This window comes from Ctenocephalides felis, unplaced genomic scaffold, assembly GCF_003426905.1.
Source record: "Ctenocephalides felis isolate EL2017-DRISC unplaced genomic scaffold, ASM342690v1 CF-g0.4_SCAFFOLD_01170, whole genome shotgun sequence".
In the NCBI taxonomy this organism is placed as follows: Eukaryota; Metazoa; Arthropoda; class Insecta; order Siphonaptera; family Pulicidae; genus Ctenocephalides; species Ctenocephalides felis.
Genome location: NW_020537324.1, coordinates 35,358,058 through 35,370,104, shown reverse-complemented (window position 1 = coordinate 35,370,104; position 12,047 = coordinate 35,358,058). Strand labels below are relative to the sequence as shown.

General features: G+C 28.7%; 1 protein-coding gene across 1 annotated transcript in view; it reads left to right on the top strand.

Moving 5' to 3' along the window:
* The first annotated feature begins 11,352 nt into the window (after positions 1 to 11,352).
* The window catches only part of LOC113367146 (mediator of RNA polymerase II transcription subunit 8-like), an 11,945-nt gene continuing 11,250 nt past the window's right edge, over positions 11,353 to 12,047 (top strand). The window contains 3 exon segments of the mRNA XM_026608776.1: positions 11,353 to 11,517; positions 11,600 to 11,683; positions 11,685 to 11,852. Coding sequence (XP_026464561.1) covers positions 11,353 to 11,517; positions 11,600 to 11,683; positions 11,685 to 11,852 — 417 coding nt within the window.

Genomic DNA, 12,047 nt, shown 5'->3' with positions numbered 1-12,047 from the left:
TTTGGAAATTCTGAACTTTTTTCAAAGCAATCGTACTGCTTTAACTGCATAGAGACGAAATATCGAAGCGCGTAAGCGCCGCGTCTCCGTCTTACGGATAAACATACGGAACCCATAGGAATGTAAACTAAAATACTATTGTTAAAATCTCTATAAAATATCATAATTTGATGTGCATATGTCTAATGATCATTTTTGACCGCCAAATGTCATTTTTTTTTACTTTTTTCTTGCCTTCATGAAAATTTGATCAGTTCTTTATCTTATTAATACAAGTAAAATGTTTTTTGTATTATTCAAATTGGACGCTCCGTTCTCTTAAAAACTGAGTTTACCGTTTTTGGCACTTTTTGCCTCATATCTTCGGAACGGCTAGACCTGCCTTCGCCAAAAACTAATCAGCACGTCTCCTTATCAATACGAATCGAATGTTTTTGAATTATTCAAATCGCTTCATCCGTGTTCCCGAAATCTTCGACGAAAATTTGTATCCGCACACACACATACACACCAAAATGTTCAGAAGGTTATGAAACAAGATATATAAAAAATTTCATTTCAATTTTTTGCGATTACTATGACTTGCTCTACGGGAAGTTATTAATATTTAAAACTATTAATAATAAAACATACATAAAAAAAATATTTCTTATTAAAAATAGCTGTTTGAAAATAGCACTACTGTGATGAAGTTACGTAAAATATATACCAATTAAAAGTATGTAAAATGCATAATCTGCTATATCAATATGAAAAAATATATATAATGTATGTGATTAAATGCAAATGCTCTATGATTTTTAAATAGCATTCCGTACATTTAATTCGTAATCTGTTAATCGATTTATATATATATTTTAATATTACACTATTTAATTAAATATCACAATTAATTATTAATTTTATTCGGAACTTTTATCACTATTATTATTTATGCATGCAAATGACTAACTTGAAGATCATAATTATATATTCAATGAACTATGTAAACTACCAATGTAGCATCGACTACTTTTTCTATATCTGGTGAAAGAAACTTTTTAAAACCAAAGTTTTTTTATAAAAAAATATTTAACTATGATTAATGTGATGAATATAAATCGATTTGTCGAACACATGATTTTCGGATACTAGGGATCAAAAATAAGATACTTTGCCAAAGAAACCATATCTTTAGAATGAATTCTGATACCCCGATTGCCCCAAAGATTGGGTCAAATTTTGAAAAATCCTGTTTGGCTCATTTAAAGCGCCCTAATAGTGATCTACTTTTACACTAACTTTTGTCAAAAAGTTTTTTGTGTGTATGAATTAATGTACGAAAAAAATGGTTTAAAAAAACATTTTTTATTGAGTAAAATACCAAAAACCATAATATTTGCAATTTTTGTATGGGTGATTTCTAAGGCGAGGTCCGAGGAGGTAAACCATGGGCATGGGTGGATCGTCCTTGCGAAGTTAGTGGGGACACAATTGGAGCACTCTAAATGGGTCAAAACGAAATTTTTCAAAATTCAACCCTTATCTGTCCCGGTCAATGCACGGGACATCAGAATTCATTTTAGATGTGTGTTTTCTTAAGCAAAGTATCTTATTTGATCCCTAGTATCCGAAAATCATATGTGCCTAAGCGACTTTTAAATCGACCCTCTCTAATGTATATATATATATATATATATATATATACTTGTATACCCGGCCACGCTTTGTTGTGGCTTTAATAAAATTTGCTGAATATATTTATTTAATCTTTTTTATATTGATATTTTTGCTATGTTGCTTAAGGTGGTTACATAACCTGTATTTGCAATAGACTTGATTTTTTTGCGAATTATTCAAAAATATATAATTTTAGCTCTTACGTATTTCTCATTATTTCATATTCTGTTTAAAGAATTTTTTTTAATAAATTACAAAAAAATATAATATTTATGCTTTAAATTCTTATGTCTGGTATATTTTTATAGTGTATTTGTTCATACATACCTATAGCATGCAAATAAAATAAAATTGATTATTTATTTATCTTATTATAACTACTTTTGTTGTTTATTTATTTTATTTTATTTCGTTTATCTATTATTATTTTAGCATGTTATTTATTGTATTTACTTTGTCTATAGTCACTAGTCAAAAATGAAAAAGCTTACTACTAAAGTAAACTTTAGAATTGGTAGTTAATACTTATATAATAACAAAATTACTGGATGTCTATTTATTTATTTTTAAGACAGATTGTAATAACAAAGGAAATATATATATATATATATATATATATATATATATATATATATATATTATTGCACTCCATAGTTTTTTATTACCACTAATAACAATACAACAACTGTCAGTATATCAATTCACAATTGGCAACATAAAAATACATAATTTTTATTTATTTATGTAAGAGATAATAATAAATTCTCTGTATTGTAATAATAATACTATTACAAATGTTACCATCCGTCTTCATAGTCAATAAAAACGCATTATTCAAACTCATTCATTTAAATTGTTCGTAGATCAAACGGATTCTACGACTCTACGATTTCTCGTAGAACTGTCAAAAAATTTTGTAATTACCAATAATATAATATTTCGGCTATAAATTGAAAATTTTATGATTGCCTACCGCCCAAGTTGGATATAAATGCATACGGTGAACAAATCAAATTTAAAATTGGTACAGTAGTTTAGGCTACCATCGCGGACAAACAGTATGGCTCCAACTTTATTATAGATAAGAAATATATATATATTATAATATATTATATATGTATATATATATATATATATATATATATATATTTGTTCAAAGTGAAACATTCTTGAATGTTCATAATTGAACTATTCTTATTTTTTTATTTCGACACTGTATATGTGTCATCATTCAACAAGTTTATATTAGAGTAAAACGTACAAAATTAAAACATTGTGTAATCGACAAGAAAAAAAACTTCAAAATAAAATTCGAAACGTGGGCTAGCACCAACTAGTCCCGGGTTCGCTGTTCCTCTACCGCAGTAGCCAGACATCAGGTAACTTTGATGTCAAATTTTGACTTGAGGTTATCTCAAAAATAGCCTCAACTGAAAAATCGCACCTCGTGGGTATAGTTGCATATTTTATAAAACTAGCTAATAAGTGGAATTCTGTCCAAGGAATTAAGGCATCGTGCATTAAGGCAATTTGCGGGAACTTCCCGTACCAAAAATATTTTATTTTTTAAAAAGATTAACATCTTTGAAAAAAAATTTACTTCAAAAAAATAGATTTTTGACAAGAACAATGAGACAAAAAAAAATTACTTTTTTTGAAAAAAAAAAATTTTTTTATTTTATTTTTTTTAATTTTTTTTAACACACACATACATCCATTTTTTTTAAGGTATGCCAAAATATTCAGAAACCTTTAAAATGTCGAGAAATGCAAAAATTTTCATTTTCGATTTTTTTGCGATCACTATAACTTGCCCTACGGGAAGTTAAAAACGTCAGCAAATAATTCAAGTGTAGTTAATTAGTCATAATTGAATTGGACAACTACTGGGTTGCCATGCCACTCATTCAAAAATCCATGTAATAAAGTCAAAACAGTTACTGACTGTGCTAAGTGTGACAGGTTGCAATTAAAAAAATGCAAAAAAAATTATAAAACTAGCTCTAAGTGGAATTCTGTCTAAGGCAATTAAGGCATCGTGCCTTAAGGCAAATTGCTGGAACTTCCCGTACCAAAAAATTATTTTTTTAAAAACGAGTAACATTTTTGAAAAAAAAATTACTTTGAAAAATAAGATTTTTGAGAAACTAAATTGGACAAAAAATTACTTTTTTTGAAAAAAATTTTTTTAAAAAAATTTTTTTTTTTAATTTTTTTTTTTTTGAAAAAAAAAAAAAATTTATTTTGACATATTGTGGAAGATCTGAACTTTCTTTTCAAAGCAATCAATCGTACTGCTTTAACTGCATAGGGACAAAATATAAAGCGCGTAAGCGCCGCGCCGCTGTCTAAAGCATAAGCATTGGTACGGAACCCATAGGAATGTTAACAAATTGTATACTTATTGTTAAAATCTCTATAAAATATCTGATAATTTTATGAGCATATGTCTAATGATCATTTTTGACCGCCAAATGACTCATTTTTTTACTTTTTCCTCCATATCTCCGAATCCGCTAGACCTACCTTCATGAAAATTTTATCGATTCTTCATCTTGTCAATACAAGTGAAATGTTTTTTGAATTATTCAAATCGGACGCTCCGTTCTCTCAAAAACTGAGCTACCGTTTTCGGCACTTTTTGCCCCGTATCTTTGGAACGGCTAGACCTGCCTTCGCCAAAAACTAATCAGCACGTCTCCTTATCAATACGAATCGAATGTTTTTTGAATTATTCAAATCGGTTGACCCGTGTTCCCGAAATCGTCGACGAAAATTTGTATCCGCACATACATACACACACACATACATACACACACACACACACACACATACACACACACACACACACATACATCCATTTTTTCTAAGGTATGCCAAAATGTTCAGAAACCTCTGAAACGTAAAGATATATAAAAATTTTCATTTTCGATTTTTTTGCGATTACTATAACTTGCCCTACGGGAAGTTAATAATAATTAACTTATATAGTTAGTCACATGTTTTTTAAATTTTAAATACACTAAATGTGACTAACTCAAGCATCATCTGCATATTTGCAGAGTTTAGTAGAATTTATTGTATTGAATCAATTTTTTTGACTAAGTACCTTTTTAAGTTTCATAAGTACGATAAGTCGATAAAAAATTGTTTTGAAAATTTGTCAATAAATAATTTTTGATAACTGGTTATGGCAACTAATTTATTGAACTGCATATATTCAATGAAAAAAATAGTGCTGGCAACTTGAACAAAAATGTACCGCAGCCAAATAAACTCCTCTTCATAAATTAATCCCTTATGTTAACAATTTTTTTAAATATTGAAAACAACCTTTAAATATCGATGACCTTAACATATTAAAGCCTTACTTACCGCAAAATGAAGATCAAATTGTGGATTGTCTTTTATTTTTTACACATTCCAAACTTTTGTCAATGACAATATAATATTAATAATTTTCACTTATTTTATGTCACACTTATTATTATTATTATGATCGAAATTAATTTTAATTTAATAATTAATATTCGTTGTAACCTCATGGAAGTATCGGTCTTAACTACGCGGCTTTGTAACGATAACAATGTACAGCTCCCGCAATCGACATCCACATTTGATCGCGATGTTTGCGAATTCAAATACAAATATAAATTTGCAATAAATATTTGAAGTATGCTTTGTTCACTTTGTCTCATACAGTGCAGGTACCTAATTTATAAATTAGCTCTTTCGATTTATTCAAGATTATCTTTTTACAAAAAAAAATAGTAACTGTGATGTATGGCATCGTGCCTTAAGGCAAATTGCTGGAACTTTCCGTACCAAAAATAAGTTTTTTAAAAAAGATTTAATTTTTGGAAAAAAAAACTTTTTATTTTGAAATATTTTGGAAACTTTGAACTTTTTTCAAAGCAATCGCATTGCTTAGCTGCATAGAGACGAAACATCGAAGCGCGTAAACGCCGCGTCGCCGTCTAACGTCCAATAACGTTACGGAACCCATAGAAATGTAAACAAAATTTATATATATTATTAAAATCTCCAAATATCTGATAATTTGATGTGCATGTGTCTAATGATAATTTTTAACCGCCAAATAGCATTTTTTTACTTTTTTACTAGATTTCCGAATCCGCTAGACCTGTCTTTCCAAAAATTTAATCAGTTCTTCATCTTGTCAATACAAGTAAAATGTTTTTTGAATTATTAAAATCCAACGCTTCATTCTCTTAAAATCTGAGTTACCGTTCTTGGCACTTTTTGCCTAATATCTTCGAAACGGCTAGACCTGCTTTTGCCAAAAACTAACCAGTACGTCTCTTCACCAATAGGAATCGAATGTTTTTGAATCAGGAAATCGTTTAAACCGTGTTCTCGAAATTGTCGACGAAAATTGTATCCGAACACACACACGCACAAGGTATGCCAAAATGTTCAGAAACATCTGAAACGTAAAAATATATAAACATTTTCATTTTCGATTTTTTTGCGATTACTATAACTTACCCTATGGGAAGTTAAAAAATAAAGTTCCAATTAACTTATTCCCGTATTTTTATATATCTTTACGTTTCAGAGATTTATGAACATTTTGGCATACCTTAAAAAAATGGATGTATGTGTGTGAATGTGTGTGTGTGTGTGTGCGGATACAAATTTTCATCGACGATTTCGGGCACACATTTATTGGACATATGTACATCAAATTATCAGATATTTTATAGAGATTTTAATAATGTGTACACATTTTGTGTAAATTTTTTGATTATCGGAAATTTCGATTTTTTTTTTTTCAAAGCAGTCGCCTACGTAGATGTTTTAGAGATAAAATACCGAAGCGCGTAAGCGCCGCGTCTTAGCCTGACGGATAAATAATATAGATCTTGGCACAGAACCATAGAAATGTTAAGAAAATTACTGCTATTACAGAAAATTATTAAAATCTCTATAAAAAATTTAATAATTTTTTTTTTTTTTTGCATACTTTTATTGTCAATCAAAATTAAATACATTTTTTAAGACAATGTGATTGGTTTTAATGCATATAAGAGATTATCTCCTATGAGATATCTCTCTTTTATATTTTTATTTTGACATTTATTTAAGGTCGAATGGCCATTTTTTTTCAATCTGCGTGTCGGATATTCCTCGCTTAACTCTTTTAAATAAGTGTTTGGGTGACCTGGTAGTTTTTCATGGTATCTTTTGCTCCTTTCTTTTAACATTTCTTTAATAGTTTTTATTTTTAAGTCTTTATGTAGGGTGTCATTTGTAACATACCAGGGTGCGTTCACAATGCATCTTAAAATTTTTGATTGCATTTAATAATTTGATGCGCATATGTTGAATGATTATTTTTGACCTCCAAATGGTATTCTTTTCTACTTTTTGTTGTGTACCTACCTTTCCAAAAAAAATATTTCAATGAATTTTTCATAAAGGAATTCAATTATTTTTTATTCTACATAGATCATACAATTATCTATAAGAACAGTAGAAGATTGATATCTTTCAAATACACGCTATAATTCAATTTGTTATTTAACACATTTTATTCTACCACGTGCTCTGAAAATATATTTTATCATTTCACTTACGTTTAAATGTCAACGGCGATCAGTACAAAATACACAGAACGGAATGTACACGGCGAGCACGGAGTGTACTCAATAGTGCGGTTCACTATTCCAAATTTTAATGATTTTTTATAATTAAACCACTTTTCAATAAAATAATTAAATATTTTAGCAGGTCAGTTAAGATCAGGAACTCTATAACCGAGCATATTTCTTCAAAATCGTCAAATTTAGCAATTAATTACGAAGAAACGTTCCGCATGTTTGAACAACTAAACGTATAATTAATTTATACTAACGTATAAATAATTAATCATAAAGAAAGGTTCTTTACCAAATACAAATCAGTATAATTCCTAATATTTTGCTAACCGTTTATAAATTTTTAACAAGATTCAGGATATTTGACTAAACGTAGATGACAAATTTGCACTTTTCTGTTTATTCTGAAGAAATGGCTTGATCTATGGTCGCAAAAAACTAATCAACCCAAGTTACATCAAACGACTCTTAAATTTTTCGGAAATAGGTGCAGCCATTTCAGTGTGCGTAGACGAAAGGTCAGGTTTTGGTTTACACCCCTACGTATTTAAATTATACACCTTCAGATATTTAAATAATTTATACGCACTTTTTTGAAAAAATCGGAATGAAGGACGTCTTTTTGAAAAAATCCGATATACCAATTTTTAACTTTGTACCTCACCTTATGGCCGAGATATCATTGAATAAAGTGGCCCCTTTTTCAGTTCAAATTTTGGTTTATGTTTATTTATCTATGGTTCACACTATCTTCTTATATCTATGCACACACTCAATTGCAGCACACATATTATTTTTACATTTTTGTTCTCAAACGATTCAGTATATCTTGAAACGTCGAGCAATACATAAAATTAGCAAATAATTTTTAAAACAGAAAAATGACGAAAAAAGTCTGCACAAATGACTTGCATTGTTTTTACTTGGAAGCTAATAAGTATATCATATCAAATATATGCACAATTTGCAAAATTGCCAAACACATGAAAGTCTTACTATTGATAGATGACCTTATTGCCTAAATTGAGTTTTTATAATCGAACGTTATAATATATATTAAATTACGATACTATATACTTACTTAAAGGAATATAAATATGTAATAACTATGGATATATCATTTTAGTGCCATAATTAGTGTAAATACTGTATTGATAAAATATTGTTAACTTTACGTAAGTAAGTTAATAAGATAAGTATAGAAATCGCAGAAAAATCGAAAATAAATTCTTTGTTTTTGAACATTTTGGCATTTCTCAGAAAAAATGGAGGCATGTTGCCGGATTTATAAATTTGGCCTGGGGTACTGACGAAAATTCCGCCCGATTTTTTATGTCTTATTTTTCTAAAATAAATAACTATTTGATTGCAGAAAATTTATCGCGCATTATATATACTTGTTCTATAGATATAATTTTTTACTTAATTTCCAAATTTTGCCGCCCTAAAAAATTTGCCGCCCTGGTCACTAGCCCCGACTGCCTCTACTGTAAATCCAGCATTGCATGTGCAAGTGTGCGTATGTATGTGTGAATACAATATTTTGTCGACGTTTTCGGGAGCGCGGATCAACGGATTTAAATTGATAAAAAAACAGTTTTCGTAAAACAGATTCGTATTTCGAGACGTGCTGATTAGTTTTTGACAATGCCAGGTCCAGTCGTTTTTTAAGATACGGTGCAAAAAGTGCCAATAATGGCAATTCAGTGTTTGAGAATACGGAGCGACTGATTTGAATGATTCAAAAAACATTTCACTTGTATTGACGGAATGAAAAATTTATGAAAATTTTTTGAAGACAGATTCAGCGGCTTCGGAGATCCAGAAAAAATGAAAAAATGTCATTTAGCCCTCAAAAATAATTGTTAGACATTCGCACACCAAATTATAGGATATTTTATAGAGATTTTAATAATAAGTACAAAGGGTATGGGCACATTAACCACCCCGGTATTTAAATAATTGTTTACAGGCTTGTTTATCGAACCTAGCTGGAAAAAATGTAAGACTAAATAATGTAAACTAAGTAATGTAAAAGTTTATAAAAATTCATTGAAACTATTCAAGTTCTTAAATTATTCAACTTTTTCCATTGGCCAAATATAAATGGCACACCCTGTACTTTCCCTATATTTTTCATATGCATTTTCAAGCGCTTGATATAATAGTTATGGCTTTTTATTTACCAAAAACATATTAGTTTGAATCATTATTAAATTAATTAATTAATAATATATTATGTTATTTCAGTTCACATGAAATTCATAGAATTTCATTATTAACAAAATGTTGTTATTATTTATTATAGTTATTTTATAATCAATTTTAATATATAGAGATTACTTATATTGTGACTTATGTAGTAGTGAAATTTTTTGAAAAATTTTAATGCTTATTATGTTATATTAGTTTACATGAAAATGATGAAATTTTATTAATAAGAAAATGTTTTTATAATTAACTTCCCGTAGGGTAATCGAAATTGAAAATTTTTGCATATCTTAACGTTTCAGAGGTTTCTGAGCGTTTTGGCATACCTTAGAAAAAATGGATTGTTGTGTGTGTGTCTGTGTGGGTATTTGAGTGGGTATGTGTATGTATGTATGTATGGATGCAATTTTTCATTCACGTTTTCGGGCGCACAGATCAACCGATTTAAATGGTTAAAAAAATATTCGACTCCTATTGATAGGAATATGTGCAGATTAGTTTTTGGCTAAGGCAGGGCAGCCGTTTCGGATATACGGAGCAAAGAGTGCAGAAAATAGAAAACGTGTTTTGAGAGAGAACGAAGCATCCAATTGGAATGATCCAAAATATTCAATTTGCAATGATGAGGAGAAGTAGTGATTAGATTTGTGCAAAGGCAGGTCCAGCAGTTTTGGAGATACAGATAAATATGCAAAAATGGCAGTTTTTGAGATAACTTTAAGTATCCGATTTGAATGATTCAAAAAAACATTCTGCTTGTGTTGACGAAATGATTGCTTTTGGGGAAGATTTTTTTGTTCATTTTCTTTTAATTTCAGAAAAATAAGCTTTTTTGCTAATTTTTTTTACGAATATTTTATTATGGTACGGGAAGTTCTAGCAATTTGTCTTGAGGCACGATACCCATACACCATACACCACTATTTTATTTTATAATCAATGACTTCAATATGGAGTGATTTTATACGGTGACTCATCTTGTAGTAGTGAAAAATGTTTGTATCTCTAATAAACTAAGTAAAATAAGTGCCAATTATAGTATATTTCAAATAAAAACTACTTTCAAAAATATAAAAATTTATTTCAATGTCAAGAGTTAACTTAACGTAAATTTACAATTCTAATCATCTGTTGGTAAATTATATTGATTGTGTACAGCGGCCACTGTGACACCCTGAAATAAATAACAATTAATTAATTAAATAAAAAAATAATTAAATCGATATATATTGTAAATAATGAATAATTTTCTAAAAACTGTTATATAATTTTCATTTACAAACCTTAATATTTGCCAAAGCTCCAATCATGGTTTTGCGCGGCATCTTTCAAATCATTATACTCATGTAACAACTTCATGTATGTTTGTTTGTCGACAAATTGTCTATAGAAATATATTTTTTAAATAAAAAATAATAACAGCATGATGACTTATATATAATTTAGTATTGTTATTTATTAATTCACCATTTTTCTGTTTATTCTGAAATTCAAGAATTTTCTGGTCTATTTCGGCTTCTTCTTTTTTGAGGTTATCAAATTGATCTTGAAAAGACTCCATATTTTGTGTCTTTGAACGTTAACTTAAAAATAACCACTTATAATATAAGCAATATATTTTTTATAACAAACAAAAAATAAATTGATAAGTCCAACTATTATCTTTATTTATTATTATATGCCATAATCACAAGTAGTTGAAAATTGTCAAATTTGACGTTTGGAATAAATGTTTTCTCCTGCATGAAGTGGAGTTAAAATTGAACTGACTTTAAAAAAATGCTTTCGATGCTTATTGAAAACAATACATATTTAGTAATATATTTTAGAGTGTGAAATATATAGTTGAAATAATTTAAAAATGCAGCGCGAAGAGAAACAACAAGAAGCAATTCTTGATGCAATTATTATGAGAGTAAACGAAATCAAGAACTCTATAGGCCATATGATAATGATTTTAGAAACTCAATATGAAACTATTAACTGGCCTTCTTTTCTGGACAATTTTGCTTTATTATCAAGTCATGTAAGTTGTATTTATTATGCATCAAGATTACTCTATGCTAGATTATGTTATTAATGACCTCAAATATTTATATTATCAATAGCTTACAGGATTATCAAAAATTCTCCAAGTTGAAATGGGTCCTCAGTTGCGTAGCTTGACTGTGTTACCTTTGCTATTAATTCAAAGATAGAGACGATGAACTATGCAAGCTTACTGAAAATCGTCGTGTTCCAACATTTTCTCATGACTTAGTGCCAAATATGTTGAGGACAAAACCCGAACCAAGTGCTGAATGATTGAAAATGTTACAACTGGAGCAAAAAGCTGCTAGTTTAAATTATGATACTGCACAGGTAAATCAAAATACAGAATTATTTAAAACCTGTTTATGTGTGCCAAGAAACATGTTAAAGTTAAAAAATCTATAAGAAAAAATTAAATATAAAAGTACACTATTATTAAAAGCTAGTATGTGTTGAAACTCAAAAAAATGATCTTTAACAGATTTCAAGATAAATATGGTATAAATGTATTTATTATTGTTTTAT